The sequence below is a fragment of the Phoenix dactylifera genome, chromosome 14 (assembly GCF_051530095.1).
Source record: "Phoenix dactylifera cultivar Ajwa chromosome 14, Ajwa_hap1_PhDact_Kaust_v1.1, whole genome shotgun sequence".
In the NCBI taxonomy this organism is placed as follows: Eukaryota; Viridiplantae; Streptophyta; class Magnoliopsida; order Arecales; family Arecaceae; genus Phoenix; species Phoenix dactylifera.
In genome coordinates this window covers 20,426,973-20,447,053 of record NC_143203.1, presented here as the reverse complement: position 1 = coordinate 20,447,053, position 20,081 = coordinate 20,426,973, and the positions used below count along the sequence as shown (strand labels likewise).

Genomic DNA, 20,081 nt, shown 5'->3' with positions numbered 1-20,081 from the left:
CGATGGATAAGGGTAAGGCTGCAGAACCACCATCCGGCTCTGGGGAGAAATCGGGGTCGGCCTTCACTACCGATGGCGCCCGAAACCTCATCGAAACAGTGCTGCTGGAGAAGGACCGTCGGCGGGTCCGGGAGTTGGGGGTCTCTGACGTCGGGGCTGCCAGCTGCGTCTGTCTCATGTCGGTGAGTGTTCTTCTGGCCGCTTTTCACCATTTATTAGCTCTGTTGTTCTCCGCCTGACGCCCTCACTTTTCCTATCTCTTAGCTCGCCCAGTACATGATCCGTCTAGAGGAGTGCTACAAGGAACAGGCGGGGCTTCTGGCGAAGGCCGAGGACCGACTGAAAGCAGTGGAAGAGGGAGGCCAGGCTGTGGCGGGCAGGACGACCGGGGACCTCGAGGCGAGGCTCCGGGAGGCCGAAGAGCGGGCACTCGGCTTCTCCGCCCTCGAGAAGCAACTGTTGGAAGCTCGGGAGCAACTCAAAGTCGCCTCGGGCCTCGAAAGCAGGGTTAAGAAGGCGGAGGAACGAGCTGAAAAGCAGTCCCGGAAGGTCGCGGACTATCGAGAGAGGTGGGAGAAGGCTCAGCGGTCTGCCGACAGCGCCCGCAACCGAACCCGGTCTCTTGAAGCCAAACTGGGCGAATTGGAGTCAGCCTTGGAGAGGTCCCGCGCGAACGACCAAGAGCTCCGTTCGCGCCTGGAGGAAGCTGAAGCCGCTCGCACTGCTGCCGAGGCGAAGCGTAAGGAGGCTCAGGCTAATCTGCTGAGGGTCTCCTCCGAGGCTGAAGGCCGGATTGTGGCGAAGGTCTTGGAGGCTAAGGCTCAGATTACGGAGCGAGCAGAGGCGGCGCTGGCCGAGAAGAGTGCGGAGATCGGGCGCCAGGCGGTACAGGTTTATCGTCAGTCCGCCGAGTTCACCCGTGATATGTCGGAGGCGGTACGGGCCTATCGTCAGTCTGACGAGTTCATCCGTGACGCGTCGGACGCGGGGTCCGAATCCTTCATCTTAGGCTTCGAGGAGGGCCTGGCAAGGGTGTCGGCTAAGTACCCCGAAGTTGACCTGAGTGGAATTTCCCTTCTCGACTCCTCTCCGGCGCCATCGCCTGCTGATTCTCCTACCGCCTCCCTACCCCCTGCGGACGAGCCCGACGCTCCCGACCCGGGGGTTCCTCCAAGCTGACCTCTTGTACCTTTCGTTGTCCTCTTTTTTTTGTATGTCGGCGTTTTGCCAAATTGTATGGGCCTTGGCCCTGAAACAATGAAAATTAATACAAGTCGAATGTTTCTTCATCTCGCTTTCGTCCTCCTCTTTTTTTTTCTTTTTAACTCTTGGCAGCGTCTTGCCGACTCCTAACTCTCGAAGTTCTTCCGGCGCTAAGCCAGGCATCCGAGGGTTAGGCCTCAGGAAATTCTTCCGGCGCTAAGCCAGGCATCCGAGGGTTAGGCCTCAGGAAATTCTTCCGGCGCTAAGCCAGGCATCCGAGGGTTAGGCCTCAGAAAATTCTTCCGGCGCTAAGCCAGGCATCCGAGGGTTAGGCCTCAGAAAATTCTTCCGGCACTAAGCCAGGCATCCGAGGGTTAGGCCTCAGGAAATTCCGCTCGTCGGTCGGCCAAGGCTGGCGCAAGCCGAGGCGACCGGTCGGGGCTTCAGGCTAGTCTGGTCCCGGGATGGTCATCGGGTTAGCCTGGCATCCGAGGGCCGAGCCTCGGGAGATTCCGCTCGTTGGTCGGCCAAGGCTGGCGCAAGCCAAGGCGACCGGTCGGGGCTTCAGGCTAGTCTGCTCCCGGGATGATCATCGGGTTAGCCTGGCATCCGAGGGCCGAGCCTCGGGAGATTCCGCTCGTTGGTCGGCCAAGGCTGGCGCAAGCCAAGGCGACCGGTCGGGGCTTCAGGCTAGTCTGCTCCCGGGATGATCATCGGGTTAGCCTGGCATCCGAGGGGCGAGCCTCGGGAGATTCCACTCGTTGGTCGGCCAAGGCTGGCGCAAGCCAAGGCGACCGGTCGGGGCTTCAGGCTAGTCTGGTCCCGGGATGATCATCGGGTTAGCCTGGCATCCGAGGGCCGAGCCTCGGAAAATTCCGCTCGTTGGTCGGCCAAGGCTGGCGCAAGCCAAGGCGACCGGTCGGGGCTTCAGGCTAGTCTGGTCCCGGGATGATCATCGGGTTAGCCTGGCATCCGAGGGTTAGGCCTCAGAAAATTCCGCTCGTTGGTCGGCCAAGGCTGGCGCAAGCCAAGGCGACCGGTCGGGGCTTCAGGCTAGTCTGCTCCCGGGATGGTCATCGGGTTAGCCTGGCATCCGAGGGCCGTGCCTCGGAAAATTCCGCTCGTTGGCCATGCGCCTGTCGCTTGCAGCCCGACGGGGTTTCTCCGTGGCCAGCTGCGATCGTGTTTCTCCTCTTCTCCAAGCGTTGCCTGGGGAACACCAGAAGGGCATTAAACGCTAATTGATGCGTTACCTGGGAAATCGGATCGCCAGTTGCTGCTTGCGAGGAGTGTCAGTTAAGCGGCCGCGATGCGCGCGTTCTTCGAGGCGGACGCGACCTGGGCGCGAGCGGAGATATGTGGACCTAGGGGTACGTGCCACCCGGAATGTCCTGCACAAAGAATGCGATTAAGGAGAATGACGCTTAGGAAATCGCGGGAAGATACGCCTCGAGAGCCAGAACGGCTCCGGATTCAATGCGTCCGCATTTATGGGAGCCACCCGCATCGGAACGACCGGGGGGCTGCAGTTTGGCTATAAATACAGGTGCAGGTGCGATGGAGTTTGCCAAGCCGGAGCTGTTCAAGTTGCCATGGATCGTGGACCTTCTCTCTGGCGCATGGCTGAGAGACTCCTGCCGAAGGAACGGGAGGCGCGCCCCTCGCGACTTCAGCCAACTAGCCGTTTCATCTGGGATCAACAAGGAGGTTCTCCCCGGCGGAACTCCGCTCTAGGCGTTTCATCCGGGATCACGTCTCCCCTCCTTGAAGTTCAGCCTCCCGATTGAGCTCTGCACCAGACGCTCGATCCGGGACCGCGCCTCCATATGCTCTTCTCCCTCGTATTCCTTCTCTCCTCTGACACTGGGGAGGATCGGAATATCCTTTGGAGGCGGCGTTCCCCTGGGGGCAGCGGCGGCTTCTCCAGCGGTGGTTCCTCGTCTTCTTCATGAGGCGTCGCTGGTGCCTCCGGTTAGAAGCACCCACTTCCGGCGAGGTTGCAGCCGCTTCAGATGGAGGTTTCGAGATCCCAGATCTTCAGCTCCTCGGAGTCTCCACCTCTTCTTTACTTTCTTTACACCCTAATTCCCCTCTGGGAATTCCTTGTAATCACACGAGCACGCCGTTGTAACCAGAAATTATTGAAATGCAAAACGTTATACATTTTTGAACTGTCTTTCTGGCATCGTCGTTCTACTGGTAATACATCCGCAGGTTAGCGGAATTCCAGCTCCTTAGAATTTCTCGACCATCTAGGGCCTCCAACTGGTAGGAGCCAGGTCGGTTTACCCAGCGAACCTTATATGGGCCTTCCCAATTTGGCGCTAGCTTCCCACCTTCCGCAGGTCGAGATGCTTTAGCTCGCCTTAGCACCAGATCTCCGATTCTGAAAAGCTTCGGTCGGACCTTGGAGTTGTAATATCGGGCCACCCTCCGCTGATACATCGCCATCCGAACCTGCGCCATTTCCCTCGCTTCTTCCAAGAGATCCAGGTTCCCTCGGAGTTGTTCCGAATTGGCCTCGGGTCGGTGCGCGGCCATCCGAGGTGAGGGGAGTCCGAGCTCCACGGGGACAACGGCTTCCGTGCCATAGGTTAGGCTGAAAGGCGTCTCCCCGGTAGGGGTCCGATGCGTGGTCCGATACGCCCAAAGGACATTCTCGAGTTCTTCGACCCAAGCTTGCCCCGTCCGACCGATTCGCGCTTTGATTCCTTGGAGGATTGTCCGATTTGTGACCTCGGCCTCGCCGTTGGTTTGGGGATGCGACACAGATGTGAACCGATGCTCGATCCCGAACTCCTCGCAGAAGTCACGGAAATGCTTGTTGTCGAACTGTCGCCCATTATCCGAGATGAGGACCCGAGGTACCCCAAATCGGACAATGATGTTCTTCTTCACGAACTTCCGGACTTGCACCTCCGTGATAGTGGCCAGCGGCTCTGCCTCCACCCACTTGGTGAAGTAGTCGATTGCAACAATCAAAAATTTCCGCTGAGCTGAAGCGACGAGGAATGGTCCGAGGATATCCATTCCCCACTGGGCGAAGGGCCAGGGTGCAGTGATTGGCGCCAAGGGGACAGAAGGGACTCTCTGGACGTTGGCGTGGCGCTGGCAGGCGTCGCATTTCCGCACATGATCCTTTGAGTCCTCCAACAAGGTAGGCCAATAATAGCCTTGCCTCATGATCTTATGCGCCAAGGACCTAGCCCCCAGGTGCGATCCGCAGATGCCTTCGTGGACTTCGCTGAGGGCGTAGGCCGCTTCCGAGGGGCGGAGGCACCTTAAGAGGGGGGCGGTGAACGAGGTCCGATACAGCCTCCCTTCATAGAGTACGTAGTGGGCGGACTTCATGACGAGTCGCCGAGCTTGATCTTCGTCCTCTGAGAGGATTCCTTCGGCGAGGTAGGCGACGAGCGGGTCCATCCAAGATGGCTCCGGATCAATCGCCATCACCGCTCCGGCCTCGCCGATGCTCGGGGCATCCAGGGTCTCCAGGTAGATCGCCCTCGACAAGTTGTGCGCGTCTGCGCCCACCAAGCGGGACAGCCTGTCGGCCCTGGCATTTTCGCTTCTTGGGACCTGCTGAATGTCAACACTGCCGAGGTCGGGAATGAGTGCTTGCACCTTCCAGACATAGCTCTGCATGGTCGGGCTCCGAGCCTCGAACTCCCCTCGGACCTGCCCGACCACCAGCTGGGAGTCGGTGAAGACCTTCAAACGCCGGATGCCGAGCTCCTTGGTGAGTTTGAGTCCTGTGACTAGGGCCTCGTATTCCGCCTCGTTGTTGGTCACTGGAAATCCGAACCTCAAGGCATACTCGGCTATCACTCCATCGGGACTGGTAAGGACCAGCCCGGCCCCTCCACCTTCGGGGTTCGACGACCCATCAATGTGAAGCGTCCAGATTGGGAGGTCGAGGCTGGGTGTTTCCGGCGGCCTAGGTTCCGCCTCCTGCACAGTGCACTCAGCGAGGAAGTCCGCGAGCACCTGGGCCTTGATGGCGGGTCGGGGCTGGTAGCGGATGTCGAACTCACCAAGTTCTACTGCCCACTTCACCAGCCGTCCCGCATTCTCAGGATTGCTGAGGATCTGCCGCAGTGGTTGATCGGTCAAGAGGGTGACAGGATGAGCCTGGAAATAGGGGCGAAGCCTCCTGGCCGCGGTGAGCAGCGCGAAGGCGATCTTTTCCACCTTCGTATATCGCGTCTCGGCAACCCGTAGGACCCGACTGATGTAGTACACAGGCTTCTGGAGCTTTGCCTCTTCCCGAACCAGTACTGCGCTGACTGCGGTTGGGGAGACCGCCAGATAGAGGTAGAGCATCTCCCCCTCTTGCGGCTTGGACAGCAGGGGAGGAGACGCCAAGTACTCCTTGAGTTGGTCGAATGCCACTTGACATTCGGCCGTCCAAAGGAAGTCTTTCGGGCGCTTCAACACCTTGAAGAACGGTTGGCAGCGTTCGGCCGATTTTGCCACAAATCGTCCGAGCGCGGCGACCCTTCCAGCGAGCTCCTGAACCTCCTTCACTTTGGTCGGAGGGGACATATCTTGGATGGCCTTGATTTTGTCCGGGTTGGCCTCGATCCCCCGCTGGTTGACAATGAAACCGAGGAACCTCCCGGCCGAAGCACCAAAGGCGCACTTCGCTGGGTTCAGCTTCACGCGAAACTTCCGCAAGGTGGCGAAAGTCTCCTCCAGATCCGCAATGTGCTGGTCCGCATGGCGACTCTTCACCAGCATATCGTCCACGTACACCTCCATGTTCCGGCCAATCTGCTCCTTGAAGATTTTATTGACGAGGCGCTGGTAAGTGGCGCCAGCATTCTTCAGACCAAAAGGCATTACCTTGTAACAGTACAGCCCCCGGTCTGTTATAAAGGCAGTTTTCTCCTCGTCCTGTGGAGCCATCATTATTTGGTTGTAGCCGGAGAAGGCGTCCATGAAAGACAGCAGCTGATATCCGGAAGTCGCGTCGACCAGTTGGTCTATCCGTGGAAGCGGAAAGCTATCCTTGGGGCACGCCTTGTTCAGGTCGGTGTAGTCGACGCACATCCTCCACTTCCCGCTCGCCTTCCGGACAAGTACGACGTTTGCCAGCCACTCGGGGTAGCTCACCTCCCTTATAAAGCCTGCATCCAAGAGTTTGTCTACCTCCTGGTCGACCACCCGGATCCGATCCGGGGCACAGTGTCTCTTCTTCTGCTTCACTGGTCGGTGGGTCGGGTCGACGTTGAGGGCGTGAGAAATGACCTCCGGGTCGATCCCAGGTACATCGGCCGCCGACCAGGCAAATACATCAGCATTGGCTCGGAGGAATTCCACTAACCTGAGCCGAGCTTCCGAGTCGAGGTTGGCACCGACCCGGACCGTACGGTCCGGGCGACCCTCTTCAAGGGGAACTTCGATCACACCCTCGGCCGGCTCCCCGTGCCGCAAAGCCACCTCGTCTCTGGCGTCAAGGGACTCGACGCTTAGGCCCTCCACGGGCTTCTTCCCTTTGAGAGTTGCTAGGAAACATTGCCGTGCGGTCGGTTGGTCACCTCGGACCTCTCCAATCCCGACCGCCGTGGGGAACCGCATTAGCAAATGGTATGTAGAGACTACCGCGCGAAGGGCGTTCAGTCCGGGTCGTCCGAGGATAGCGTTGTAGGCCGAGGGAACACGGACGACCAAGAACCCGAGCCGCACCGTGGCTTCTGCGGGTGCAACGCCCGCAGTCACAGGCAGCTCAATGACACCTTCGGCCGAGATAGCGTCTCCAGTGAATCCTATGAGGGGGGTGGATGTTTTGTGCAACACTTGTCGGGACAAGCTCATCTTTTGGAAGGCCTCGTAAAACAAAATATCAGCTGAGCTTCCACTATCCACAAGAACACGCCTTACATCATAGTTCGCCATAGTGAGGGAGATCACCATGGCATCATCATGGGGGGTCTGAACCCCCTTTACATCCTCATCACAAAAAGTGATTACATTTCCGACCCGCTGCCTCTTCGCGACGGCCACCCCTGATGCTTCCACCGAGCCCCCTGCGTTCCTCACGGGCCGAGAACAGCCCCTAGTGATGGTGTGGATTACGCCCGCGACGGGTCGATTCTGCTCCCGAGGCTCCTGAGGGGCCGGGTCGGCCGGACGCGGGTCTGCGGGGGGACGTCGGTCGTTTACATATCGACCGAGACGCCCTCGGCGGATGAGAGCCTCGATCTCGTCCCGAAGCTGGAAGCAGTCTTCGGTGTCGTGGCCGTGGTCTCGGTGGTACTCACAGTACGCCCGAGAGGGCCTCCTCCCAGGGATTTTCTTCATCTGCCTCGGGACCGGGAGGTTCTCCCGCCCCTTGACCTCCATAAGGATCTGGGCCCGGGGGGCCAGGAGTGGGGTGTACCGGTTGAAGCGTCGATGCGGAGAACGAGGGCGTGGGACGCCGTGGTTCCTCGCCGGTGACGGGCTTCTGCGCCGATGTTGAGGCGTCGGGCTCCTCCTCTGGGGTGCCTCTTTTCGCCTTTTCTTCCCGAGCTTTAGAGGGGCCTCGGCGGCCTCCTTGTTCCGGTGGGCGGCTGCCTCCTCGGCGTCTGTATACTGGTTCGCCCGAGACAACAGCTCCGGAAAGCTCCGCGGCAGGCGTTTGTCCAGGGAGAAGGTGAGTCTGCCCTTCCGGAAGCCACGCTTCAGGGCTGAGAGAGCCACCTCCTGGCTCAGGTTCCGGACCTCCAATGTAGCCTTGTTGAAGCGGGTAAGGTAATCCCGCAGGCTTTCTCCCTCGTTTTGCCGGACATCAAAGAGGGAGTCGGAAACCAATCGCCGCCGGCTACTGACGGCGAAATGGCTGATGAAGAGGCGAGTGAACTGGTCAAAGGACTGGATAGAGTCAGCCTCCAGGCCGGCGAACCACGCCCTGGCTGGGCCACGGAGGGTCGCCGGGAAGGCCTTGCAGAGGAGGGGATCTGATGCTCCATGGAGGAGCATAAGAGTCCTGAAACTCTCCACGTGATCCCGCGGGTCCGCCGCCCTGTCATAGGGCTCGATCGCCGGCATTTTGAATCCCGGCGGATTTGGGGTCCGCAGGATCCTCGAGGCAAGCGCCGGTTGGGAGGAGATCTCCAAGTCGGCGAAGAGATCTTTGGAGTGGCCCTTCAGGACCTGGAGTTGTCTGTGGAGATCGTCCACCCGCCGGTCCAGGGAGCGCGACCGGTGGGTGGGAGACAAGGAGCGGCGCGAGAGGGACCGACTGGAGTGCGGGCCCCTCGAGGACTGGGGGGTCGGAGAACGCGCCCGGGTCCGCCTCTCGTACCCCGCGCAGCTTCGATGAGAAGGTCCTGGCAGAATGGACCGTGCTCGAGAACCTTCCTCGCGCCGGCGCTCCTCCCCATGGGAGAGGAAGGAGCGCGGGTTGAGGAAGACAGGTGAGCGCTCGGGGGGCAGCGGCTCCTGGGCCCGCTGTGGCGCTCGAGACATCACACCCTGCAGGTTCTGCACTACCTCCGCGAGGGTGCGAACCTGCTGGGCTAACTGGTCGAACTGAGTGGCTTCGACCATCTGAATGGGGGGTGGAATGGTGGAGTGTTGCTGAGAATGTGTTGGGGACGCAGCGGCCTCCCGGCCGGAGGCGCGAGAGGCCCCGCGACCGGAGGCATTGGAAGCTCCACGACCACCTCGCCGTGCCATTACGATCGCTCTGAGATCAGGGCCCTTCCTCTAGCGCCAACTGTTGCTGGTGGTCCAAACCGAGAACGATTGGCACAGCGGTGTGAACGGGATTCCGTCTGAGCTGCCTTGGTCGATGTTGATTGTGCTCCACCTTCCACCGGAAAACCTGCAAGCAAGCCTCGCACCACCACTGGGGTAGCGGGGGCCCTCCGACGATCAAGTCAGAGGAGATTGGAGGAGGAGGAGAAATGATAATAGCAGGCAAGAGAGTGCTCTGGAAGATATTGCTTACCCCCCCTTCTCCCCCCAGCCGCATATATACCTGGCTGGGGGGTCTCTCAGGGGGGTTTGTCATCGTGGGGCGCGATGGAGTGGCCACTGACATGGCCGTTACAGGGCGTCGTGGAGCAGCGCTGGGTACGGCCATGACAGGGCGTAGTGGAGTTCCGCTTTGTACGGCTGATACAGGAGATCGTGGAACAGCATCGGATACAGCCGTTGCAGGGAGTAGTGGAGCAGGAGGCCTCGGCGTGCCTCTGGGAAGCAGCCTGTCGTTATCAAGAGATCTCCGACTCGGGGTCGGAGTGCTGGATCAAAGGACAGCCGTAGTCTTCATGGGCGCGCGTGCCGGTCACGTGGAGCATGGCGGCTTAGTTCCCCCGTAACACATATGTATTGAGCATATATGCACTGAAAAACAATTAGCCGACATATTCACAAAACCCTTGAGTGAGGATAGATTCTGCACGCTAAGGAGAGAATTAGGTATATGTGATCCTTTTTATTGAAGAAATATAAAAGGGAGCCAGTAGTCTCATGATACATTCCTCCAATTTCTAAAAATCCACGAAACATGAGTCAAACTTGTTATCTATAGATTCCTTACTCATGTATCATTGTCCCAGAAAGAATTTATAAGGATTGGAAGCAAGAAAATTTTTAGAAGCAAAAAGGAAGAGAAAAGAAAAATTCTGCACTTGGGTCAACCCAACCCAGAATAGGGTCGACCCAACGTTGAGTCAACCCAAGAAAATTCTTGAGTCGACCCAACGTCGGGATCCCACTGTTAAAAGGGGGACCCGTGAGCTATCTAGGGCACTGTTTACCCTTTGTCCTCTTCCGAAAACCTTATTTTCCACTCTCAAATCTTCTCCAATCATCTCCAAACAGTAGATTACTTCAAAATCTTGGAGAAATGGGACCCGAGAGAGCCGTAGCCAAGCGATCCGGAAGAGTCTCACGATCTTGTTTAGAGCCTCTCATATGTATCTTGCTTCTTCTCATATGTATCTTGCTTTTCCCTTATATCTTTAAATCTTGATTGAGGAACATTGTACTTATCTTTATTTTGGGCATTAATGTATGAAAATGTTCCTATTGTGATCAATGAAGTCTGAAGTTTGTTCTTAATTGCATCTTTTCCCATACATATGTTTTTGATGATAACAAAAAGGGGGAGAAGAGAAGGAAAGAGTATATAAAGGAGAAGAGAAGAAAAGATAGAATATTCACTTTAGAATATATAAAGGGGGAGAAGAAAAGATAGAATATTCACTTTAAGAAAAGAAAGAGTATTTCATTTGAGAAGTTAAGAAAGAGTATTAATTTTGGGAGAAGTAAAGATAGTGTTTAGAATATGTAAAGATAGTGTTTAAAGAAAGAGTATTAACTTTGTGAGAAAGAGTGAGTAAAGAAGTTATGAAACGAAAAGAGAAATAAATGGGCAAACAAATTGAAAATCACATAAGAAAGCTTATATATCTAAGGGGGAGCAATTTGTAACAATGAAAATCATCAGATCAAAAAATTTATATCAAATTTCAGAATTTGGCACACATAATTTCAGAATTTGGCACGCACCTTTCACACCTCGATACATAATCTGAAACTCATGTTTTATCTCAAATTTTTGGAGTTTCATCTTTAATGAATTATAAATGAAAGGGGGAGCCATTCAAAAAGTCAAATTGGCAAATTTTGAATAATATAGGGGGAGATTTCACAAGTATATATGAAAAGCTGAAATTCTGAAATTCAATCCCTTTTATAAACTGATTTTAAAGACAAGTATCAATAGGCTTATACTCTTTATTTTGTAATCATCAAAAAGGGGGAGATTGAGGATGATAGTGTTATTTTGATGATTAACAAGTAATTATCTAGAGCATGCTATAAGTTAAATTGATACTTCATTTATAAGTTCATTACTCTCAGTACATTTGTTTAATTGAAAATATATATATGGTCTTGTTCATTTGGATGAATCTAACCTTGAGAATGCAGCAAAGTGTGGATTGAGTCGACCCATAGGTTGATTGGGTCGACCCCGGCACATCTAGGAATCATCTGGCACACTCCTGCAAAAACAGCACAAATGAACAGTGAGTTGGGTCGACCCAAGGTAAGCATGAGTCGACCCAACCTCCAAAGAACCTCAAAACGCAAAGGAAGAATGCTCTCTGGATTCACTGAGAGGGTCGACCCACACAGTGGTTGAGTCGACCCAAGCTTGAGTCGACCCAAACTCTGAGAGGGTCGACCCAAAGGGCAAGACAGAAAGACAGACAGAAAACGGTTCTCTGGAATTACTGAGAGGGTCGACCCAAGAAGAATTTGAGTCGACCCAAGTGAACTTTGAGTCGACCCAAAGAATGGTTGGGTCGACCCATGGGAAGAAAGGCTGAAATTGAGGTTTCTGTGGTTACTGAGAGGGTCGACCCAAGAAATGGTTGAGTCGACCCAAGGCAAAGTTGGGTCGACCCAAGGACAGGTTGAGCCGACCCAAACACGGGCTGAACAGTAACGGCTAGTTCTGCAGATGTACTTTCTGTCCTTCCCAAGGTATGTAACGGCTAGTTTTTCAAATCTGACGAATGGGGCTTGTCCAAGGAAGGTTGAAAATTATTTAAAGGGGCACTATTCATCAGAGGAAACAACTTTTGAGTGGGATATCAAAGAAAACACAAGAAAACAAAAGAGCCCTAATCTCCTTCATCAAGAGCTTCATTCAAGAATCAAAGAAAGGGATTGAGCACATTCAAAGAGGCATCAAGAGCTCCTTCCCCCCTTGAAGAGTGAAGCTTCCTTGACAAAGAAGAGCAAAGCGACTTCAAAGCGATAATTTCTTTCTAACTCTTCTTTGTAGTTCATATTGCTTTATATGCTCATTTAGGAGTTTAAATCTTTTCTTTTCATTTGTTTTAAATACTTTGTAAAGGTTCGTTGGTAAGCCCGCAAAACCAACAAAGGTTTTTGGTAAACCCGGAAAACCAAAGTTGTATAGGTTCGTTGGTGAGCCCGCAAAACCAACAAGATTTTTGGTGAACCCGGAAAACCAAAGTTGTATAGGTTCGTTGGTGAGCCCGTAAAACCAACAAAGTTTTTGGATTGTGAGCCCGGAAAACAATCCAACTGTAATCCGTGAGATTATAGTGAATTCCCAAGGGTACGCTTGGGGAGTGGACGTAGGTGCTAAGGAGAGCACCGAACCACTATATATTGGTGTGTTTGCATTGTGTTTGTGCTTTCATTTTCCCTTGCTTTATCTTCTATTCTTGTATTAACTTAACTCACTCAAATAACCTAAGAAAGCATCCACCGCACTTAATTACGAAAGTTTTTTTTTAAAAGCACTAAAATTTAGAAGAAACCAATTCACCCCCCCCCCCCCCTCTTGGATTGTCACCTTGGGCAACAGCTACTTTGAGGTCTCGTCTAGGTGCTACATAAATCCAGACAGCCACTCCAATGCCTTAGGAAAACAAAAGCATAAGAGGCTTGATACAGCATATTCTCTCATAGAACCACACTAGTTCAGGCAACAGTCATGATAATATGTCAAGACATAAATAATTTTCAGAAAAAGAAAATACATAAACAATTAAAGCCCATTAATAAATATATCAGTTGAACAAATATAGTATGACATAATAAAACAGACATAAAAAAAAAATCAATTTCAGCATGCCGATAAAAAGGGTTGCTTTCTGGTATTCACTTGCATGGAGTAATAATCAGCAAAAGATGTAGAATTGAGAAAAAAGAGAAAGCACAAATGCTTATTTTAAATTTAAGTCACGCAATCAGTTTATATGCGAGTTACTAGGACTTTAAAATGCAATAGAAATATGAAAAATTGAAGTAAGCTACCAAGAATTTGACTGACCATTCCAAATAGTATTTCTTCGCATACGACACTAGAGAATCCACCAACATACTGTGGATGAGCCAGATCTCTGACATTGCTGCTAAAAAATATCCAATGGATATCCTCTAAGATATGTAAAAGCACAATCAGATAACACGAAATATACCAGTAACAGAAATAGAAACAAAAATCATTTTTTGTCAGTTTGCAATGCTAGTTACTATAGTTATAAATCAAGTCACCTTGTTCCATAAAGCATTACAAATAACATTAAAAGGTATCTGCAATCTATTACTAAAGATAAACCTAGCTTTGAATTTGAAGCAGCTCTACTTATTTATAATGACTAAAAACGACATATCATAAATATTTCATTAAACCCACAAGGTTTCCCTTATTGTTGCTAAATAAACCCCAATTATGGTATCCCATCAGTTATTTGACCATGTTTTAGTTCATTATAAGATAACATAGTAACTCTGGTTATCTATATCAGCATTTACATTAGAGAACACAATCAACATGACAAACGAATCGGGCATCAGAAAGGAAACTAAAGCAAAGGCTATCATGAAGTCCGTGAAAATTTATTAGCATCATTTCAGTGCAAAGAGTGAGGATATGATTGATTGATCTCCACGGATCTGAGATGTCTCCCAAACAATCTGCTACATGAAGGAAATAGTTTATGAAATCCAATTGAGTTCTTAAAAAGGCATCATAAACTCTGTCACTAAAATCATTTTTTCTGTATGACATATACTTAAGTATGATGACAGGAGCCTTTAAAGACTTACTCCACATGATGCCAGTTTTCTGCAAGCAATCATGATAGTGCTTTGTTTGTTTATGTCAAAGGAATGTCCTTCATTCCCATTTTCAACAAGAATGCAGAAATTTCTAAGCTAACTATTTAATACTTTTCTAGAAGACTGATGAAATCAACTCAAGTGACAAAAGCGTTAAACTCCACAAAGTTCATAAAGAAGCACATGCTACATATTCTCCACACCTTCAAGCTCAGGATGCATTTGCAAGCTATTCTATCTACCTTTGCACGTAATGGGATTAGTGTGTCATTTTATAGTCTGCAAACCAATCAGTAAACAGCAGAAAGCGATTGTGAAAATGGATTAAGGCCACCTATTTGTCCCAGAGGATTCTCAATGGCACAACAAGCAAGAAAACTAATTCATTTCCTAGGCTTTTATTAAGACCAATGTCTGGACAAACAACCTCGAGAAACTGAATTAAAATTAGAACACACTAATCAGCATGTAACTAATGCATGGATTAAAAAAATTCAATCAGCAAAATAAAAACATGACAGCAATAAATAACAACAGCTAATTAAATGCTAATCTATACCAATACCTGCAGTATTCCTAGCCATCGTATATGATCTATGTCAACCCCATAAGTCAAACGATCACGACCATGAAAGTATCCACCTAAAAGCATCGTATAAGTGTCAACAAGCAGTTGAAGTCCCAGGCAAGAAGCTAAGTCAAAGTATATGCAGGCAAAAGAGAATTAGTTATCCAGAACAATAATAACAGGGCAGTTATGAAGATGCTTCTTCATTTGTGGTGTTGGACCATTCTTGTTGAATGCATTAAAACAAAAGGTAGAGATTAGTGCTGCATTAATCAGATAGGATGCCAAAGTGAACCTTGCAGCAGCAACCCCAAAAGAAAGAGCTTCAATGTCCTCATGATAGCCTTTTTTGTAGTTGTCACCTTGTTTGAAGTTTTCTGCATAGCATTTTAAAACACATTAAGCAGATTGAACTAGTCAATTACCATCCAAACACCAGGTCGATAACGGACAAAAATATATCCTGAAAATATACATCAATAGAAGGCGATGCAATAACAGAGAAAAATAAGTAGATGGTTTATCTTTTCTTTATATGTTTTATGAAACCATAGTAATACAATAATTTTAGGCCTCGCACCTCCTCTCCTCCTGGACAAGAACCCTCACTTTGTTCCTGAGCAGGGCCCTGGTCAAATTGCACTTTCCAAATTGCTGAAGTTGCATGATGCAAAAACAAGAGCATATGTTTATTACAATATAGATTTCAATTTCATACGATTGAGAACGGATTAAGCTGAGAAAGTGATCTATACAGATGAGACAATCCAACTCATGGGACCTTAAACAAATAGAGAAGAGCCATACATCTCCAATCCACCAAAAAAAAGATTTTTTCTCAAGGAACTTGACTAAAATGGACTTCTATAGTCTTTTTTTATACCTCTAGGAGCTATCCTAAAACATGTATGCACTGCGAAAATGGACCAAACAGATCTCAAGCAACGGCACTTTATAGCAGCACTGTCATAGCAATGATTATGAGACATTAGTGGTGGTATCAATAGAAATGGAACCTTCATTAGTAGGTAGAAAGAAAATGAGTTCTACTTCATTACTATTAAAGTAGTGGAACTATTATGGTAGTAATAACTATAAGATATTAGAAGTACTGAAGTCGATAAGAGCAGAATCCTTAATAATAACTGAATTTTACCTTAAATGGACACCCAAAAAGTAATAAAGTGCATCAAGATTTTTCTAACAAATAGAGAATAAAACATGCTGACTACAACTTCGAAGTGCTAAAAGGGCAAAGAATCCATGGAGAATACCTTAAAGACCAGCGCCACCGATACTCCAACGATGAAGAGGAAGAAGGGCATCACGAAGTCCGCGAGGGTAACCCCAAACCAAGGCGCGTGATTTATCGACGGGAACGCCCCTCCAGCATCATCCACGAGAATCATCAGCTAAAATTAGCGCCAAGTCAGAAGAGACTTCCGAGATAATTCTAGGATTTCGAGGTTTGGAATCACAAGAAGAATAGGTTACCGCGACGGTGAGGCCGCGGAACACGTCGAGGGACGCCAGGCGTTGGCTCGGTTCGGCGATTTTGAGGGGCTTCGGTGGAGCGCCGTCGGCCGCCGCCTCCGCCAGCGGCGAATGGTGGTCGGACCGCCAGGGGCGGATCTCGTCATCGTCGGCGGCGGCGGAGGAGGGGAGGAGCGGAGCCCGCTCGTCGGCGACGGTGACAACGGAGTCCATTGAGGTCTCGGATGACCCACGGGAGGGGAGCGCTCCGGTGTCTTCGCCTCGGCCGAGCTGACTCCGGTTTACAAGTTGTTGACTGGTCAGAGCGTTTGGGCTCTTTTCGTGGAGATCAGTGTTTCCGCTGGATCATCGGCCATCGCATGCGCACTGTACGTTAACCCTTTTTTTTTTTTTATTTTTTTCATGAATACCCTCCTAAATATCGGATTTTGCATGAATACATCTAAAATTGATATTTATATGTATACCCTCTTAAAATACTTGTTTTGTCATTCTACCCTTTTTTTTTATTTTTGTTTTTGCATGTGTACCCATGCGATCTAACGATGTTAAAAAATTAACGGTTTCAAATTAAAATGATTAAAATATTCTTAATGGGTAGACTTGTAAATAGATCGCAATTCCGATTGCAGGAAAAGAAAATAGGAACAATAGCGTAATTTTAAAATTTTATTTTATTTTTAATTAATATAAATATGATTTTTCTTAATACTGTTAGAACAACCGTTATATTACGAGCATTTATACAATAACAGAGTTTTACGACGGTATACATGCAAATATCAATTTTGAAAGGGTATTCATGCAAAATCTAATATTTAGAAGGGTATCAATACAAAAAATCCTTTTTTTCTCTAGGTTTTCTCAAACCAAAATCGAGACCATGTTGCCATTCAAGATATATATTTAGAGAGGCTAATATGGCTACGAATTAGGTGGCTGCCACGTGGCCAACCATTCCGAAAGTACTATGTGGGCCGAGGAGGGGAGCTGTCTCCGGTACTTCGTGAATTTTTGTTTTCTGATTTTATTGAATATATTCACACACGTACTATATGAAATACCTGCTTTAGAAAAAAAAAAAAAAAAAAAAAAAAAAAAAAAAAAAAAAAAAAAAAGCGCTATGTTTTCCCACCATCTTTCCACCATCAACCATAAGGCCTGGCGACGGTCTCCATGAGATGGTTTTAAGCCTTGTATGATGGAAAGCAAGGAGAAAAGGAAATCAAGAGCAAGCTTCAAACTGTCCTCGATTTCTTGTCCAAAGATTATCTCAAGTAAACAATTATTGGTTCTTTGAAAAAAGTAATTTTATTTAGTGATTCAATTAGCCTAATTAGATGGTTTCTATTGATCACATATATTTTGAAATATTTGTAATTTTTAATGAAGCATAAGATTTTTCTAGTAAATTCTGTTTTCTACTTGTTGGATCATTTTGGATATCTAGTTAGCTATATATTTCTATAAATTCTATTTCAATTTTTTAGAATTATTCATATTTAATTTAATTATGTAATTATGAAAATATTCTTGATGGTATCATAATGTTATAGATCATGGATGTGTTAAAATAGTTATATTAACCATGTTAAAAAGTTATGATACATATATATATTTAATTAATACTTCATATGTTTATTATATCATGATGATGTCATTGATCATTCTAGATTTGTTTGATGGTCGAATCGGTAATCCATAACTTGGCCATTTTATTGATTCAATTATTACTCTAATTTTTAAAGTATGTGGTATGGAGTGGTGATAATGGTAGTCATGGTGTAGCAGTAGTTGCTGCAATAAAAAGGATAGCGAAGGTGACAATAGAGATAATGATGGTGAAGAGTGGTGGAGGCGGAAAATGGTGATGGTGGTAAAGTATATGAGTTTCTTATTTTAAAAATAAAATTAAGAATTTACTCATTTTATTATTTCTAAAATAATTAAAATGACTTTTAAAAATAAAAAAATAATAGTGCCGTATATATTTTTGTCTCAGTTTTAGTGATGCTACTTTTAAAAATAAAAAATAAAAATAAAAGATGCCAAATAGGCCTCAATTTTAATATAATATATAAATTATTCTCGTAAAACTAAAGGATTCATAAATTAAAGAGGGACTTCTTCTTAAACATCATTTCATATGTTTCATAGAGTGATTCTAGAATAGTTAGCAAAATATTAGCCTTGTTATGATTATTATTTTTTTCTAATGTTATATATGGTGACTACAAAATGATGCATCATTATATATGTGGACATGACATGAAACATGAAATTTTTGTTCTAATATAATCAATAAATGACAAAGGGACCTACTACCAAATTTCATTTTATATGATATATATTGTGATCTAGCATGGTTTTGTAAAAACTATATCGAACATAAAATCAAAAATCTTCTAATAATCACTCAGTTACAGGGGACTTGTCATCAAATTTTATTTCTTATGTTTTATTTGGTGGTCTTAAAAGGGCTCTACAGTCTGTATGGAAGCATGAAAATGAATCTTGTTACAATTAATGATTTCATTTCACATGTTTTATATAGTGATAGTAGATAGTTGTGTGGTTATTATTGTATTTGTGGATAGTATATGGTAGCACAAAGTTTAGGTTTCGATATAATTATTAGTTACAAAAGGAGTTATTTTTTATATTTTATTTCTTATGGTTTATATAGTAATCATAAATTCTACGGTTACTATATGGAAGTAGGAAAATTAATTATAGTCCTTGAATGATAAAGAGACTTGTTATCAAATTTCATTTCCCTATACTCCTTATAGTGACAAAAGAATGGCTTTTGGCTTAGTATATAGAAACATGAGATTTGGGTATTGAAATAATCAAAAAAGCTATATAGGGACTGTGGACAAATATTATCTTTTATGTTTCATATAATGAGTACTGAATAATTTTGTGGTAACCATGCAAAAACATAAAATTTTGATTTTATTATAATCAAGAATTACAAACGGACAACCATCAATTCGTTTCGTATCGCAATACCAAAAGTTTTCAATGGCCACTATATGGAAGCAAGAAACTTGAACTTTAATATAACATCATTAAATTTCAATACCATTTTTCATATAGTGACCATGTAGTGGTTTTATAGTCCCTGCAATGATGAAGTAATACATTATGATTCACTAAGGTTCTCATTTGGTTTAATTCTGTTGCATGATAGTAGTCAAAGGGATAAAAAGAGCGACATTACAAGTATTTACCGTTCAATAATGATACAATTAAAGGGTAAAAAGTTGAGGATACGTAAGTTGAACAAGGAAACTAAGAATACACCTTTCAGATTGCAACTATAGAGCTGCAAGTTGCTAGTTTATTCCCTTTATATATTGGTTGCAAGTTGAGGATAATGATGCACCTTCTCATTTTAAATTGGTGGTTGTAGATGATAATTGACATCTTAACATCAAGAAAGCAAGAAAAAAAAAACACACACACACACACACACACATGCATAGCTTATTAAATTCTAGAAAAAAACCTTCAACATTAATTGAGCTAATTCCCCTGTTGGTGCATTGTTTCCAAGAACATAGGTAAAATAAGCATATTTGTTGGTTGAATGCTCCTAAACCAAGCTTTGCCACAAACCAAGAAGGTTAGTGGATTAAGATTACATGATGAAAGCTACAGCATTAGATTGACTTCATGATGGGCACTGGCATGTTTAAAAAGTTTGCCAGAATTTGTGATGTGAGGGCGAATAGTTGTGCTCAAGAATGCGAGAAAATTTACATATAGTTGCAACCTTGATAGCATGTTATGTGAAAGAATCCATATGGCAACACCTTACAAATTTCTGTTCGTATACCAAGCGGCGAATCCAGTTCTTGGAAAAAATAGCAATTTTAATCAGGATCATGAAGAAAAAACAATATAACATCAACTGGAAATAAATTGCAACTACAATATGCCACTGCTGATGTAAAGTCCTCAGGTATGGACTATATGCATGAATAATTAACCAGAGATAAATTGCAGGGCATATGATACATACAGATCGGAAGCCAGAAAGGCTACTGAAATAAAAGAATGACTTTAGGGTTGGTATTGCCTTTAAAAAACAATTTACACAGTTCTTAGAATTTTGAGTTAGCTTAACAACTTTGACAACCTATACCATCTATTTTTGTTAGCATCCTCTAATAAAAGAATCAAGAGATCATGTTTTAGTCTTCATAAC

At 46.9% G+C, this 20,081-nt stretch overlaps 1 protein-coding gene across 6 annotated transcripts in view; it reads right to left on the bottom strand.

Annotated features, from left to right (window-relative positions):
* Positions 1 to 16,176, bottom strand: part of LOC103712619 (uncharacterized) — a 31,696-nt gene extending 15,520 nt beyond the window's left edge. For 4 of the 6 annotated variants that reach the window (XR_015972907.2, XR_015972906.2, XM_088710264.2 and 1 more), the window contains exons 1-5: positions 15,866 to 16,176; positions 15,646 to 15,783; positions 14,667 to 14,748; positions 14,369 to 14,445; positions 13,013 to 13,119 (exon numbers count right to left, since the gene is read on the bottom strand). Coding sequence is in view for 3 of the 6 variants with exons in the window: in XM_088710264.2 (XP_088566390.2) it covers positions 13,013 to 13,119; positions 14,369 to 14,445; positions 14,667 to 14,748; positions 15,646 to 15,783; positions 15,866 to 16,078 (617 nt within the window). In the remaining 3 variants the exon portion in view is untranslated. The remainder of the gene's footprint in view (positions 1 to 13,012; positions 13,120 to 14,368; positions 14,446 to 14,666; positions 14,749 to 15,645; positions 15,784 to 15,865) is intronic. The other 2 variants (XR_016398279.1, XM_008799187.6) reach the window with 1 other exon arrangement.
* Positions 16,177 to 20,081: the final 3,905 nt, after the last annotated feature.